At 33.5% G+C, this 17,552-nt stretch overlaps 1 protein-coding gene across 1 annotated transcript in view; it reads right to left on the bottom strand.

Moving 5' to 3' along the window:
- The window catches only part of LRRIQ1 (leucine rich repeats and IQ motif containing 1), a gene marked incomplete at both ends in the record, with an annotated part of 187,224 nt that overhangs the window by 7,319 nt on the left and 162,353 nt on the right, over positions 1–17,552 (bottom strand). The window contains 2 exons of the mRNA XM_080935379.1: positions 1,674–1,734; positions 3,654–3,807. Of these exons, the coding sequence (XP_080791505.1) occupies positions 1,674–1,734; positions 3,654–3,807 (215 nt within the window). The remainder of the gene's footprint in view (positions 1–1,673; positions 1,735–3,653; positions 3,808–17,552) is intronic.

The raw sequence follows: 17,552 nt of genomic DNA, 5'->3' as shown, positions 1-17,552 counted from the left end.
ATTACAGAAAACCAGAGCTGATCATAATGCAGGGATTAAGTGATATTGGTGATCTACAGCAAACTCTTATACCTAAGCCAGGAAACATTGTGGAAGACAGTGCAGAGACATTATATAACAACAGAGATTAGTTCTCTGTACCACTCTGTAGTCTAGAAACAGGGAGTTCACATGCACAACACCTCACCAATTTTTAAGGAATTACAACATTAATACATATGCTAACATAAATGGGAAATAAATACCATACTAATTAGAAAATTTGAACCTATTTTCAGAATAATGTAAAATATGGATAATCTCTGGAAAATTTCAGAACTTGATCCACTTATTACTTTTATTCAATTATCAACAGACATTTCGCTATTGTTGACATATTTACTAATACATTTTAAAATAATATTAACTTTTACTTTCCAATTTCCTTGGCTATATTACATGCTTTGGCCTTATTTAGGCATAGAAATTATCTTCTAGCTCATCAACATTCAGAAATTGATACTGCTTATGCCTTATGCTATAATGTTGTTTAGTAAGATATATAATAATATTTGTTTGTATTAATAATTATTTCTTCTTTTTAATGCTTTCCCCTTCATTGTTTCTCAGAAATGGCCAGTAATTATATACAGAAATATTGTTAATAGCATATATAATACTAACATACTGACAGACCAATATTATTACCGTCACATGAATGGTACTCTCACAGAAAATTTATACTAAAATATTTAATGAGTGATGATTATGAATATGAACATAGGTTCCCTCTTCTCACTTTCTCTCTCTACTTTCTCTTCAAAGAACTGTTCAAGAAATGATATGTGAATGCTCTGAAAGACATGATATTATTTTTGTCATAAAGAAAAGTATATTTGAACATGAAATATTCCATGGGAAACAAAATTGTCATCTATTTTCTTAACTTGTGTAGAATCTTAGCAAGGATATTTATTAGTCTTTCTAATTGGGATACGTCATTCACTTTCATAAACTATGAAGTACCAAACACTCTCTTCTTCTTTAAAGTTTCTGAGATGCTACTGAAAATTTCCCATGGGTGAGACCCACGTTTCAGGGTTCCACGGTGGCTCCTTCCCTCTCTTTACACAATCTTTCTTCACGTAGCTTACAGACAAGTAAATTCACCATGCAAATGCATCCCATTTTCAAGACTACACACTTCTTGCTATGTTTAGAATCTGTTCTTTATACTCTAATAATATTAATCAGAGTTTCACAATGCTCCATAAGACTTAGAAAAGTTAAGCTATGATAATCACTTGTTCATTTAAATAGGGCTTGATTCTCCAAGACCAGAACTCATATTGCTGCTTTTTTCTTGTGTTATCTACAAATTCAACCCTTATGATTTTCAAGACTATAATCTCATTAAGCAATTTCCCATCCAGAGTTTAAGATGGTAATACGTTAATATTTTTACATATGTCAAGTAAACTTATTATTTTAAACACTGTCATATTGTAATATATTTAAAGCCAAGAATGTACATTATTATTTTAACACATGGCATCTGAGATTGCCCCCAAACGTATACAGTTGTCATCTTTTCATAGTTTAAACATATTATGAGCATATTTTAAAGTGTTTTTATTGAGCACTTGTGTATATAACATTTTTCATCTTTCTCTAACCTTAAACATATTTCTTACCACAAGTTGAACTCTTCCACCATTAAGTACATCTGGATCTAACTCAGGCAAGAAGTGATGGCTACATGGTGACCCAGAAGAAAGAAAAACAAGTTATGGCATAAATATTGAACAGGAGTGTTTTAGAATCCTCAAATGTCTTTATATATAATAGAAAAAACAGCTTCAAACTGTTACATGAAATAAATTCCCCATTACACACACACACACACACACACACACACACACACACACTTCCTCTACTGTATATAAATTAATTTTTACAAATATAATTCCTAACTAATACTTCAAACCTATCCTTCTTTTAAAATATAAGCACCAAATGAACAGAAATCTGAAGGCATTAATTGTAAGAGTTATTAAATAAAAGAAGTATTAAGTGTATTTACATTACATTTACTTCCCTCCCCCATTATTCTTTGGCTCTTTGAAAGAGGGTATGATACATCCCAAACTGGACACAAATTCACCATGTAGTTAGAGACAAGGTTGAACTCCTGGTTTAATTGTGTGTACCTCCAAGTACTGGGATCTCAATCCTGTATCACCACTCTTAACTTTTACAATTGTAAAATTTCACTTGAGAAAGGCAACGTTTTCTACCTTTAATGCTCTACCATGTTTAATGTACACAATATTTATAGTGAAGTTCATTTTGATTGGAAAACTGATATTTTATCTTCAATAAATTTTGTCTTTGGAAGTTGTAGAGATGGATAAGTAACTAAACAGCGTGCCATGCAGGCATGAGAACTTCAGGCATGGTGGCCAAAGCCTACAATCACAGAACTTTGGTGATGAGGGCCAGGGATATATACAGATCTCTAGGCTTTAATGAACAGATGACCTTGCCTAAGTCAGTTACTTCCAGTCTCCAGAGAGATCATGTCTTACAAAACATTGTGGTATTAAAGAAAAAAGATAAAAATTATGTGGTTGGAGAAGAGGTTTGGATCTGGGAAGAGTTGAGGAAGGAAGTGAATATGATATGAACCAAACACACTGTGTAAAATGGTTATAGAACTAATAATAATAAAAAAGAGACACAGGTGATTTCTGAAGAAGGGCACTAAAAGCTGACTCAAATATTCATGCATTAACCCTAAAATGTGTATACAACACACACACATACTGCAGGTGGGTGGGAGAAAGTTGTTTTTTTTTTATTTTTAAAAGTGATATTTTTAATAAGTTACAAAGAAATCTTTTATATATGATAAATAGAAACTAGAGATTATGAGCAATTGTTTGTTTCTTATACTATATAGAGATTTTATTCACTAGTAAGCGATAATATTAAATGTGTAAACAAGTAAAATTCACTCTCAAGAATATGGTTTATATTTTCCACTCTATTACATCTACATCAGTTCTTCGACAAGTGAATAGTCTCTCATGTAATGTTAATATAGGTAAGTAAAAGATTCTGTTGTGTTTGTTATAATTCTAAGGATACTGTTACTATAACTTGATTAGTTGATATGACATAAATTAAGTTTGCATTAATTGGAATATTTTAAAATAAAACATTAACTACTTATCACTTTAGTTTTCCTTGTTCATAATGGTTATGTCAAGAACAAAATGTTTCAATTTTCACTGTATTGTTATGAATGCTTAAGTCACATAGCATAAAATTGTAATCTAGAATTGCAGCGATCAATGTTACAATCAATTTTTTAAAAAAGCTATATATTGACACAGCATCAGTTACTAGATACCACAGATTTGTTTATGATGTAGAAGAAACTGCATGGTTCATGTGTTGGTTTTAAGCATTATAGAATAGAGTTTTTCTTAAACATTTTATGGTGAAATCTATAAAGAACAATTAAATCTACTCTGTAAGAAAGCCTCTGGCGATGTGATGTATAGGCTTTTGGCTATGAAGTTGTGTTTGTTTTAGCACAATTAACCCAGGTTTCACTTTTCAAGATATGTTTACAATACCGAAATCTAATTTAAAGGAAATGACCTCACCATTTCAGGTTTCTGGAACTAGTTGCTTCAGGAAAGCAGACTTGTGTATGAAGCCACTGGTAGGTGTACTCCTTACTCCTTTCTAACTTTTCCTGTGCAGCGGTTGCCTTGGAGACTGCCTCTTCCTCCTCATCTTGGAAAGAAATGTGCACCTCTGTTATTCAATGAATTAAAATTGGGCCAGGTAGCTCCCATAATCCCAAGAATTCCATCATAATAAAAGAGGCTACGAGTCAGGTAAGGTGAGGAAATAATGTCTATCATTAAAAATGACGCATCCTTCCTGTCTAAGTTTCAATCTCATCTACACTGAAGAATGAAAGAAAGTTTTAATGCAGCCAATACTGTTTAAATTAAGAATCAATTAGAAAACTTGGGGTTTTCTTTGTGAGACAGTAGACTTTTACTAACAGGCTTACGTTTGGGCTTATTTTAAGATTAACTGTCATCATAAGATCCTCATGTACAATGGAAATTATAGATTATAACAGAGGTATTTAAAACAGAATTTTCATTATACAAAACTAAAGTTTTGTTTAGTTAATTTTATTTTCAGTTCTGAAGAATGCATATAAGATTTGCGAAATAAATATTTTCATTGTGATATTTGCATATATGGTAGGAGGAGAGATCGGATTCTCAAAGGCTGCCCTCTGATCGACACATACCACCTACAGTGACACAGGTGACTCATATTCAACACATACACAACGTGTAAAAATACTAACATGCAAAAAGCAGTTGGTATGTTAAGTTACAAGCATTTCTGTCTCTGTTCTCTCTTTTAGTGTGTGTGTGTGTGTGTGTGTGTGTGTGTGTGTGTCTGTGTGTGTGAGTGAAAACATGGCAAATATCCATGCTATATCAGTATCACACAATTTAGAATTACACCACCAAGCAGCCGTTGTGCAGCATTGCTTAGCGCCAGGGCTTGGCCTTTGTCTCTGCCTCTTTGTTGAAGTCCTCATAACTGCTAAGGGCCTGCTAGCTTTGTGAACTCGATAGACTGCATGCTGGTAATATTGATTCACAGTAACTAAACTCACAAGAATATAAAACTGCAAAATCTGCTGGTTAAAATGCCAACTTTTCCACGTGCAGATGTAATCTAAGTATTTAGAAAAGCTGACATGTCGTGACATTACAGGGTCAAGGTGCCCATGGCCAATGTCAGACAAGCCGAGACAACGTTCATTAAAAAAAGAAAGAAAGAAAAAATAAGTACAAGAATGTCAAATTTCTAGTCATTAATTTGAGACATTCTTTTACTTACTGTTTATCCTAGAGATGAGAATATTTCTATGTTCTTTGGTAAAGGAAACATCTTAAAGATCATAGCAAGTGCATACAATGAACTGTTTACACACCAAGTATCGCATGTATAATGCTGAATATGGTGTGAATGAACATCTTACATCTGTATTTCCTTTATAGGTGAGAGAGAGGATGCTGCTTTCAAAATCAAAATGTTAGAGTCACCATTTAGGAAAGTCTAAAAGAAAGGTATATTTTTCTCTAATATCTAAGTTCTGCCTTCTTCGAAGCTTCCACCAGATTCACAAGGCAGCCTTTTCTTGGTTGTCACAAATGAATGAAGACTTCCTTCATAAGCCCTGGCTGGCCAATGAACTAACAGGAAGAAATATTTCATAAATAGCCACACAGGTAAACAGAAAGTATAAACCAGATTGCCACAAAAGAAAGAGGTGTTGTCACAGTTACTGTATAAAGTTAAGACTCTCCTCTGCAGATAATGGATTGTGAGCTACTATTTTTTTTTTTGCTTGACCATACCAGGTACAATTCAGACTTTAAGGAAGTAGAAAGAGCTGTGTGTCTGATGGTTAGCTGAGCCATAACTTAAACCTTAATACTCAGTATGTAGAAAACAAGTTATAATATGTGTATTTGGCTTAAAAATATCTCTGATCTTCATTCTCCACAAATACATTTCACTGAACCATTGCAAACCAATAAGCCAGAACCAAGGAAACGTCTTTTATAAGAGTTGCCTTGGTCATGGTGTCTTGTCACAGGAATGAAAACCCTAAGACAGTGTCTCTTCATTGAAATAGAAAAGTAGCCATGACTTCAAGACATCATTGTTATTACTCCTCAAAAACCTCATTTCCTCTAGATTGTGTTTCATTACACTTACCTATTTTTTGCTTCTTTGGTAACCATACGATAAAGTCACATTAGAGGGCTTAATTCTTGACAGTACGTTTCATCTCGGATCATATGACGATTGCCTCAGCACCAGCTGTTTATCTTTTGTCTTTGGCTATGCAGTATATTGCCAATACTGGCCCCCAAGGTTTTAGTTATACTGCCCATGTAAAGTGATGTCAGTTAAATCCTTGGATCACTATTTTAATCTCCTTGTTAGATAAAAGACTTCTGTATGGTTTCAAACTGTAAAACTCTCAGAGGCTCAAATATTCTTTAAAGATGCAACATCCTTGAGATTGTAGTGAGGTAGTAGTAGTACTAGGTCTCAAATTTTACCAATGCATAAATCCACAATGATTAAATGGGCAATGGAGGCAGTAAAATCTGTGAGCTGAGGGGTTATCTGGGAAGCCTTTGAAGGGTATATATTGCCTTTGTTTCTCTCTGTCTCTTTCTCTTTCTCCTTTTCACCTGCAGGTGAGCAGCTTTATTTTTGCATATCAACAAACTCCATAAACTGTAAGCTCTGATACTGTGAGCCAAAATAAATCTTTCCTTCTTTTAGCTGAATTGTTTTTCAAAGAGATAAAAAGCTAACACTTCGATTATTTTTTGAACAATTTATTTTAAAAAACAAAGGCAAATGTACAAATTTTAAGCATTTTTGCATAAAAGTATACGAATACATTTTTGTCAGTACATGGTTTATTTTTCCCCAAAGGTTTGATAGTATGCATTAAAGTCTTACTAGTTACAATGAGGATAAAGTACATGTAAAACAGGATGTAACCTGTAATTAGCCAAGGTTTTCTTGGTGTGTAAGGATTGAGCATAATGGTTTTTTCTTTTCTTTTCTTTTTTTTTTTTTTTCTTGAACTTCACACAGTCTGTGAGTTGTTTCTGCGGTGTTCAGAGCTTTCTGGGGTTAGTATCCCATTATCAGTGACTGCATATTATGTCTGTTCTTTTTTGACTGGGTTATCTCACTCAGGATGATATTCTCTATATGCATCCATTTTCTTAAGCTTATTTTTTTTAAGATTTGTTTATTTGTTTGTTTTAGGTAACACTGTCAGTGTCTTTAGACACACCAGAAGAGGGCATCAGATACCATGTCAGATGGTTGTAAGCCACCATGTAGTATCTGGGAATTGAACTCGAGACCTCTAGAAGAGGAACCAGTGATTTTAACTGCTGAGCCATCTCTCCAGCCTTAATTCATCACTTATAAATAATCCACTATACATCTTCAAATCCAAAATTGAAAATTTTGTTTCTTATCAGTGTTTGAATAATATTCAAAGTGATTTTTAAATAGTATAGACAAGTTTTGCTTTAGATCTTGTGAAGGAAGCATCATTTAAATTCTTACCATAATCTACCAGACACACTATAGTTACCCAGCTTTTTGTGCCTATATGTATTCTGTTCACTCAAAGCAAGTCTTCATCAAGTATGTTTGTAAAAATTATACTTCAGAGTAAGCTATCTGAATTAAACAATGTGCTTTATATTTAAACTAGGTTAGGTATTGATATGGCTTGAACACTTAGTCTTCATTTAGCTGTGCAGTTTTTGGAGAATGTGAAGGACTTGGGATGTGGTTAGGTAGATGTAGGCCATTATGAGCGGACTTTTGAAGGTACAGCCCAGACTTGTGTTGAAGTCTATCTTTCTCCATCCTGATTCATTAAGACAAAAGAAAACCCGTGTCCTACTTTGGATCTTACCATGTGAACCAAAAGAATGTGGGAAGTGAAGGATTTATTTGGATTATGCACCATGATCATTGCCCATTACTGAAAGAAGCCAAGGGAGAAACTCATCTAAAATAGATCTCTGGAGAGAGAAAATGAATCAGAGACTATAGAGGAATACTGATTATCTCACTTCTCATTCATATTATTTTTATGCAACCTAGGATCAAATGCTCAAGTGTGGTTCTACCAATGGCCAGGGCATTTACTCATCAAGTTTTCATCATGAAAATGCCCACAGACTTACTCTCAAGCAAATATGATGGAAACACTGTTTCAGTTGAGGTTCCTTACCCTTTTCTACATGACTCTAACCTATACGAAGTTGACAATTTACAGGTTGTCAGCTTTACACCTAAACCTGTCACTATTAAACCATAACCTTTGTTTTTTATCTTCAATATATGATTTGATGCCATAAAATATAATTTTAAAAGTTCCATAGCCCTTAGAAATACATTAGAAGCACTTAAAAATGTCAAACATCTTTAATATATATATTTCAATTATGGGATCCGATAAAGATAGTAAGTTACATAATTCTTTTTCCAAGAACCAGGCACAGTTACAAGTGGATCAAAGCAAAACATAGAACTCAATCATTGTCTTCTGGGCTCTACATAATGCATCGAATGAGGCTCAGTAAAAACCATTACCAAAGGCCGCAGGAAGCTCTACTTCTGTTCTACTAACAGCACAATCACCTTGTCTTTTAGGTTCATGCTTACTTTATGCCTGCTCTTTTCCTGGGCGATTCTTCCACTCTCTTGGCATCTCAGAATCTCTGGGGTTCTCTACTGAGAAATAAGAATACACTTTCACCAATGACCTCCCTTTGAGGACATCACTCTTGATACTAAGTGCTAAACTTCAGCTGTGACCCCTCAGTGCTGTGGGAATCAGTAACCTGTGGGAGACTCGTAGATATTACCAAGCTTGGCTGCCTCCCTTACTTCCCCACTCAGTGACCACAGCTTCTCTGTGTTGACTGCGAGGAAATACCTCCCAAAAGATTCTTTCTAAACCAAGGCTGATATTTCAGTCTTACTTAACTATGATCATGTACAGATGTTTAAAATCATTTTGGCATAAAACGATATGAACATGTTTTTGTCAGTACTTGATTCTTTTAGAGGTTTGATAGTGTGCAAAGCATAAAGTACATGTAGAACAGAGCGTAACATGGCAGCAGTCAATTTTTCTTGGTGTGTATAAATTAAACATAATGATTTCTGAATACCAAAAATTGACATAAGGCTATATTCTTAGCTCTTGAATTATTAATGATTCAAGGTCTAGATGTACCACACTTTGAGAGGTGCTATACATTTATTTATTTTTCCCTAAGAAGGACTGAGGCTTTCACTTTTGATCTTTTTTTTTTTTTTTTTTTTTTTTTTTTTGAGCTTTATATGTCCTGTGAGTTGTTTCTTGGGTATTCAGAGCTTTCTGGGACTAGTATCCAATTATCAGTGACTGCATATTATGTCTGTTCTTTTGTGTGACCTCATACCAGTCAGAATGGCCAAGATCAAAAACTCAGTTGACAGCAGATGCTGGCGAGGTTGTGGAGAAAGAGAAACACTCCTCCACTGTTGGTGGGGGTATAAACTGATACAACCACTCTGGAAATCAGTCTGGCGGTTCCTCAGAAAATTGGACATAGTCCAACTTAAAGACCCAGTTATTCCACGTCGGGGCATATACCCCAGAGATGCTCCAACATACAGTAAGAACACATGCACCACCATGTTCATAGCAGTCCTATTTTTTATGAGTTTATTTCTCCTGAGGCCCACTCACGAGAGGGTGTGAAAGGAGAGGAGAAGGTCATAAGAAAAACTGCAGGAAATTTGTTTATTTTGAATCAAACAGGAAGGCCTGGGAGCATTCTATTCAGGTGCCTACTCTCCCTACCCCCTTCAAAATAAAGAGCAAGGAATACAAACCTAAATATCCTACCCACACTTCATAGCTTCTTGTTTTAGCATCATGCCTACGAATGTTTTAACCATCATTAATGCTCTGAGAAATATTTTATCATTTGAGTTCAAATCCTAAAACAAGATCTCAATTTACACAATGAGAAAGGAGAAAATCAGTCAGAATAAGGGGTGACAGAAGAGACTAATGGCACAAATAAAAGTCATTTCAATACTTGGTTCACATGTCAACATTTAAATTTTTAATCACTGCTGTTTTTTCAATGGACCAGAAACCAGAGGACGTTAATTCAAATATGTCACATGAGCAGCCCTGACAACCTTTGCTTCTGTCTGAGACTTCATAAGATAAATCCCTGTCAGCCATACATCTGTGAGCATCTTCCAAGTTGCCACATGGGCTTCTTAAACTCTGAGCACTCAATGGCTTTTTCAGTTGCAAACTCTAAAGTCCTTCTATAATCCTCTCCAGAAAATGCTTGATTAGGCCAATCTCAGTGATATCTCATTCTGTGGTACCAATTTGTTCTAGTTTGGATTCTGTTGCTGTAATGAAACACTGACCAAAACCAATCTGGAGCAAAAGGTAATTATTTGGCTTACACACCTTAATCACTGCCCATCACTGAAGAACATCGAGCAAAGCAGAAACTAACATGGGGCAGGAAGCTGAAGGTAGAAATGGATCCAGAGGCCATAGATGGATGGTGCTTACTGGCTTGCTTCTCATGGCATTTGATTAGATTGATTTCCTATATAAGCCAGGTCCACTGACTCAGACGTGGCACCATTCAGAATGTGCAGGGCCTACCATTATGCAGGTATATCTAATAGCAGTATTTTCTCAATTGAAGTGTATTTTTGTGTTTGTTTGTTTTTGTTTTATTCTTCCCAGATGATTGTGGCATGTGTCAAGTTGACAAGAATTGGACAGACATGCCCCCACCAGGTTGCTGAGGACATCATGTGCTTCATTTTCCCAGCCATAGGGAACTGGAGGCATGGACCAAAAGGAGTCCTTCTCCCTTTGTTGCTTAGGTCAGGTTCACAACAACAGGTGACAAGCACATGAATGCGCATTTTAGAGAACCCTAGAAGAATTCCAGGAAACTTTTCCTTAAGTCATATAATAATTTCCTCTTTTTATGCTTTGCCTCTTATAATATAATACTAATGCATAGTATGATGTCTGGTATGCATACCCAGTGCATTGTATGAGGCTCAGTAAATATCAATGAGAAAGGAGCATATGCCACAATTTCTTTGTCCATTCTTAAAAAGAGAACTATAATGTGGAGGTTCTTAGTGTGTAGACAAGATGGAGTATTACAGAAGATAGCATGTGTCTAAACACAATTAACCTAGTTACTGGATTAGAATGGATCCTTAACTCTGAACATCAGAATTACCTCAGAATTAAAAAAAAAAAAAAAAGACAACTAGAACTGGCAAATCAAAACACAGAGCCAAAAGGATGACCTTGTCACAGGCCCAGAGTATACAAAAGCTCTAGCAAAGGAGAACACTTTTGTTAAGAGGGTCACCAAAGAAATGAAGTAATTTGAAAATTCATGGCAGTATTATTCTTTCCTTCATAAAAGGTAATAAAATGTGCTCATTAAATCCATATGCTTCAAATAAATCAATTTCTAAATTTTCTGCATAATATCCTATACTGAAGGAAATTAAGATTCAATTATCATGTAGGGCACAGAGAAATAAACTAAGTAGTTATATTTTAATTCACATGATAACTTTCCCATGACCATTCCCTTTTTTCTCTAATGGCTTTTCTCCTTAATATAATTTTGAACTAGTCTTGGATTCATGAGCAGAGATGAGTTCATCTGTTTACCAAAAGCTTTTGGAGGGCATTGTTGTGGCTACACAGAATGCTTCTTCCTGTGCTGTGAAATATTTTAAGTCATCTTGATAAACGGTTGATTTTATGTAGCTCAGGCTGGAAATACTAAAATTTTCTTTATAAAGTATAAATGGCTAGGATATGTTTACCAAAGAAATTATTACCTCATACCTTACAAATAAAGGGCAACTGAAAGTGGAATTTAGCATAAATAGACTAAGAGAATTTGAGTTTCATTAACATCTGTATAAATACTTGTTGATAGGCTGTTTACAGCTTCTTCCTTAACCAGGCCAATCTGCTGCTGGAACTGAGACAGCATTGGCAGGAAACCAATAACTCTCTCAGAGCCATTTGAATGTGAGAGCACCATCACTATTCTTTAAAGACATATCTAAGTATACGTGAACTGGTTCACTGAGAAAAAAATAGGGCTTAATGAATAAAGGCCATGACTGTTGGTAAAAAGATTAAAAGCAGAAACATTGGGAAGGCAGCCAAAATTATATATGTAAGGTCAAAGGCTAAGAACAGCATTCATCATTTCTTTACTCAGTTCATTCAATTTTTATGGCCAAACAGATTTTTAAAAATAGAATAAAAAATACTTGCAGGTTTCAGACTTTTGAATTCATTCTCAAAACTGAGTTGTTTGGTGGGTGAGGTATAAAAGTGACTTTTATGAATGCCCCCAAAACCTGTAAGTAAATAAAAAATATAATATTATACAAAATATAATAATTATATATCATATATAAAATATAATATTTTGTATTATGTATAAATGAATAAGATATATTATATATTTATATATAATGGAATTATGTAAAATAAAATATGAGGGATTAAAGGTAATTGTGAAGCTATATATTTTTTGAATTTTATAAGCTTGTCTTTAGACAGAATTGTTTGATGCAGTGAATACTTTTGAAATACCAAAAAATTCTTTAAGTGATCATTATGCAATTATACAAAGCTAGACTATGTCTAAATATAGCATATTTTTGATATTGTGCTCGTCAGCTGATTTGTGTCATTTGTTCATGTGTGTACAATGTATTCTTAATGATATTTCCATAGTTTCTTCCATGACAGTCACATAAACTAAAAAATAATCTTATGTGGTATATATTCTCGAACATTTGTTACTGTGCCTGGAACCAAGTTAAAGTAAGGAAACAAGAGAGATATTTTCCTGACACAAAACTTTTAAGAGAATGCCAAGAACCAAGAAATACTTTGATAAAATATTTTTATATACTTGATTAAAAATTATATAATTCATTTAGATGTATTCTACATGTATATATGTGATAAAATATTTATCAAAATAAATAGTTTACTGTTCTAGTACTTAATAAAAACCAAGGACAAAAATTTTGTGGTCAACTGTTGAGAATCAGAAACAGTTCTCTGCCCAGACACCTGAAACCTGGAGGTTAAATCCATACTGATCCTGCCTTATCCTTGCTGTGTGTTTATTTCTAGGTAATACTACCAAGAGTTTCAACAGGACATCATTTTTAGAACAAGGAAGTAGCTATAGACCTTACATTTCCCCCTATAATTTCATATGAATATGGCACAGCACTTTGATATTCACGAACAGAAGACTTGAGTTGTGACATATAGTAAGTTAACTTTGAGAGTAACTAATTTAAGGAATGTTCGCAAGTTGTATTCCATCTGTCTTGTGCTTATACAAAAGTAACTTGTACAGAGAACACTGGATTTTCACCTTTAAGCTGTGGAGCGATACACAGCTGTCTTACTTTCTCTCTGCTTCTTCTTAGTCTTCTTCTTATGAATATCCTAGTTATATAAAAGGAATAACAGCAGTACCCAATATATATATATATATATATATATAGTAACTGATTTTTCTCCATAAAAACATGGAGAACCCTTACATATTACGAATATATATATATATAATTTATATAATAGATATATAATATCTGCTAAAGATTTAGAATTTTTCTAAGAAGGATGTCCTGTATTAACCTTTGGATTATATATATATTCCCAAAATGGAAATAAAATGGATTCCATTTTGTGTAGTGTTAACATTGTCTCCCTTGGCCCAAACCAGACCAGACCAATATTGCAAAGAAAAGAGTCTGCTTGAGTTAAAGTTTCCAGAGGTTACTGGAATGAAGGAAAGACTTCAGAGTTAGTCACAATGGTCGAGATAACCCTTTTCTGGAAGTTAGTCCAGGAAGTTCTCCTTAGAACAATTCTGAAGCTTCAACAGATATTTTGGAAAAAACTATATTTTCTTTCATAATATGTAAGGGTTCTCACATGTCTTTTACAGAGAAAAATCAATTTTCAAGAGATAAGAAGGGTGTATGGTCCTAATTGATTTTAAGTTATTTCAAATAATTTTTAGCAATTGCTTCGTAATAACCATGAAGGAGGTTCCATTGACATGATTCTCTCCTGTTTCACTCTTTTAATTTAATTATCCTTGGAAAATATTCCTCTGTCTAACTTAGATTCCCTTAGGGAGTGTTAATATGGTAGGTCATTCAAACTAGGGCCCACCCAAAAGAATAATCAAGAGTAATGATGTAATTAGGTTGGTTTTCAGAATAATATCAACATATTGACCAAATATATAGTATTGATGTTTGTTTTGATAGTTAATTTTTTTCTGGTTTTGATATACACATGTAAACAGGATTTTGCTCTTTGATAAAAAGACATCTATAATAATACTTATTCATATTTGTTTTATTGAATGGTAGCTAAGCTACTGACTTAATTTCCTTTACCTGTTTTATTTCAATAGAAGATAATATGTGATGCTGTATCAATTCATTAAATCTACAAGCTTTAAATAAGCTATTTAAAATTTTCTTGATATAACTATAATCATAAATGATTGCATAACAATGTAACAGAAATATTTGTAGCACACACATACATTTATAATGAACTTCTTGTTTTGCCTATTATAATGTTTTAATTATTTTACAATGATTTTGTTATTTTATATTAAATACAGATGCTTTTCAGTCATTATGATAGTTCATACAAAAGTGTTGCTTGCATTATATATAACAATAAATAAACTCCTTGTATTTTATACATTGAATCGATACAGCCTGAAGAATATGAAGAGAATTTTGTTCTGCAGACACCTCAGGAAGATACTTTTATTATTCATGAAAAGATGAATTATTATTTCATGTACTAAGAGTTTATTTTAAAGAATGATTTTCTGATGAATTTCACATTTTTAGAAACAAGTTAAGGGCTCCTAATATATTTTTATGGGAGTAAAGGAAGCCCATAAAGACTATGAACTGAACACAAAACTTATTCTCAGCTTCAAACTATTATAGAATGCACAAAAAATTAACCAAGCACAAATATGAAATTCTAAGATTTAGAAAGAATCAAGAATTTTATAAGTTAAAAAACAAATTGTCCATGAGATCTCTGATTAATTAAAAAATTAGAACAGACTCCTCAAATCATAAATTTTATGAAAAAACCCCAAGTTTAACATTTATACTAAAGTATATAATATTATCTTTCTTGAAATCCTTTTTTACTTCCCCTTCTTAGGCATGTGAGTAAAATAGTGTTTGTTACTTATAAATGCTTATTTTGAAATTGTATATATTTTTCTGCACCTATACCAGTGCTCACAGAAACCAGAAGAAAGCATCAGATCCCCTGGAGCTACAATTCCAGGTCTTAGTGAGCTGCCTTAGGTGCAGTCTGGGAACTGAACTGCAGTTCTCTACAAGACTAGCATGTCCTTTTAAACACTGAGAAATCTGTCCAGGCCCCACATTGTTTGATTTCAACCTACACATAAATATAAGAATCCTGGAGCTTTTCTTTTTCTTTTTTTTAGGTGTTTTTGAAAGCTACTGTGTATTTGGTGTGGTTCTATTATATTTCATTTTAGTTATTGCACTGCTTTTGATCCAATGCATATGCCACAGTTCAATAGCATTGCTGTTTGACACACGAGTAATTCTGTAGTTTCTAAAAGTTGTGATAGATGACAGTTTACATGTATGAAAATAACTTATCTTTACAGATTTTATTTTAGTTACTTGTGCACTCGACTTTCCATTCAAATTATAAACTCAATTTGTCAAGTTTATACATGGAAGAATTCTCTACAAATTTAATTGACATTGTCCTGCTCCTTTAAATAAATTCGGAAAAAAATAATTACCCCAAGGAGATACCTTATATTATAAATAAAATCAGTACCAGGAATAAGTTAATTCTTTAAACTATTGGTCAGTGGGTTCCCATGGACTCCCAAGCAAGCATCACAGTCCACAATAGTACTCTGGTTACCCTCCAGAATTTGATAGTAAGAGGCATTTACAAAGGACACTTTATAATTGAGAAACATAGCAGAGAGAAATCAAGCTTGTGTTCACTGGAAGCTTCATCCCTACTGGTTAGCCTTCATTTTATTGGAAGGCATTATATACACTACCAGATGAGAAAATTTGTCATGAACCACATTGAGCTTTGACAGTACAAGCTCTAGTCATGACTGACCTGCCAAGATATCCCCACTGTTTGCCCAGTGGCACAAATGCTATGAGAGTAACCTGCCATCTTTTGATTGGTTCTAAGATCCACTTCATGAGGTGAGACCCTTCCATGGAATTAAGGGAGAAAGAATATGTGTGTAGATAGATCATAGGCTCTATTATCCTAAGTGTACATTATTAAAACTATAACTACTAAAACTACTTTGGATGACCCATCAATATTAAGATAGATTAGAGAACCTCTCATTTCTCATCAGAGAAGTTTCTGGAAGTAGGTGTCTGTTTACTGAGACCTTCCACGAGTCAACATAGAGAGATTGTCAAGGAAATTCTTTGTACTAGACTGGACATATATATCACACTCATCCTCTTAATGTTCAGAGAAATGTTAAGAATAGAGGTTATAAATTTAGTGTGACAGGTCTCCATATGAACACACAGTGATTATGACAACACACAAAAACCTGTATGAGCTTAAAACATAAAATCCCAGCAGAGAGGAAGTAGGAATGAAATCCCAAGTCTAACTGAGGGTCTGTTGCCATTTAATGGCCTTCGAAAGAGATAGAATAAGTTTTCTTTAATGACGTGGCCCCTGTGTGACAACACAATATGCTTGGCAGTTGGACAACACAAACGTGGCTAGATGAGAACTGGATAGAAGAGGAAAACTCGAAGTTGATTAGGAGGAGAGGGAAGGTGGGGGAAGTGCTTAAGTGACAACCATTGGCAGGGGAAAACCATATTCAAATTACATTATATGAAATCCTTTAAGAATTGGCAAATGACTTTTAAAATTATTTAAAATTTAAAGCCTTTATTGCATATAAATACATCTATAAATATTAATAGTTTAAGAAGACTTTCTATGTACCACTGGTTTAGATAGCTATCTCCTTCCCATCATCAACTAAGCATAAATGGAGAAGTCCCTAACTTGGTTCACAATTCCGTTGACCTACCTTATAGTAAACCATTGTGCCACATTTCAGTGTATTTATAGTCTTAATTTCTGCAAATTTTAGTAAATTGTATACTGATGTGGTGAATTCTCTCATTCTGTCATTGTTAAATCTATTCCAATGGTCTACGGATGTTTACTTAATAAACTAAACTTTGGTTATGCTTGTCCACTTCAAAAATTACTGTCCCTTGAAATTTAATTGATTTGTATTGTATAAGCCATTAACTTAAGAAGACTATATTTTATGACCAAATACATATATAATATATATTATATCATAAATTACATATATATAATATAAATTTCAGAAAAACTCTCATATATATATATGTATATATATGAGGTTTTCAGGCAATTTTCAAAATTTTAATATTTCCCACATGAGAAATTGTATATATTTTGTTAAATGATATATTATTTAAATTTAGAGTATTGTGAGATTATTTATTCATTTTGTTACATATTTATGTTCATTATATATTTATTTATGGTTATTGTGGTTTAAGCTATAGTATTGCATCCCTTTACTCTGAGCATTGAGAAGACAGAGCCAGATGATTTATGTATATTCAAGGTGAGTCTTGGGTTCATAGTAAATACAGTCAGGAATATGTAGTGAGACACTTACTTAAAAAAAATGAAAGAACAACTTTTAGTCATGTTG

Source organism: Micromys minutus, assembly GCF_963924665.1.
Source record: "Micromys minutus genome assembly, chromosome: 22".
Lineage (NCBI taxonomy): Eukaryota > Metazoa > Chordata > Mammalia > Rodentia > Muridae > Micromys > Micromys minutus.
The sequence above is the reverse complement of the archived record's forward strand: the minus strand, read 5'-3'. Positions and strand labels throughout refer to the sequence as shown.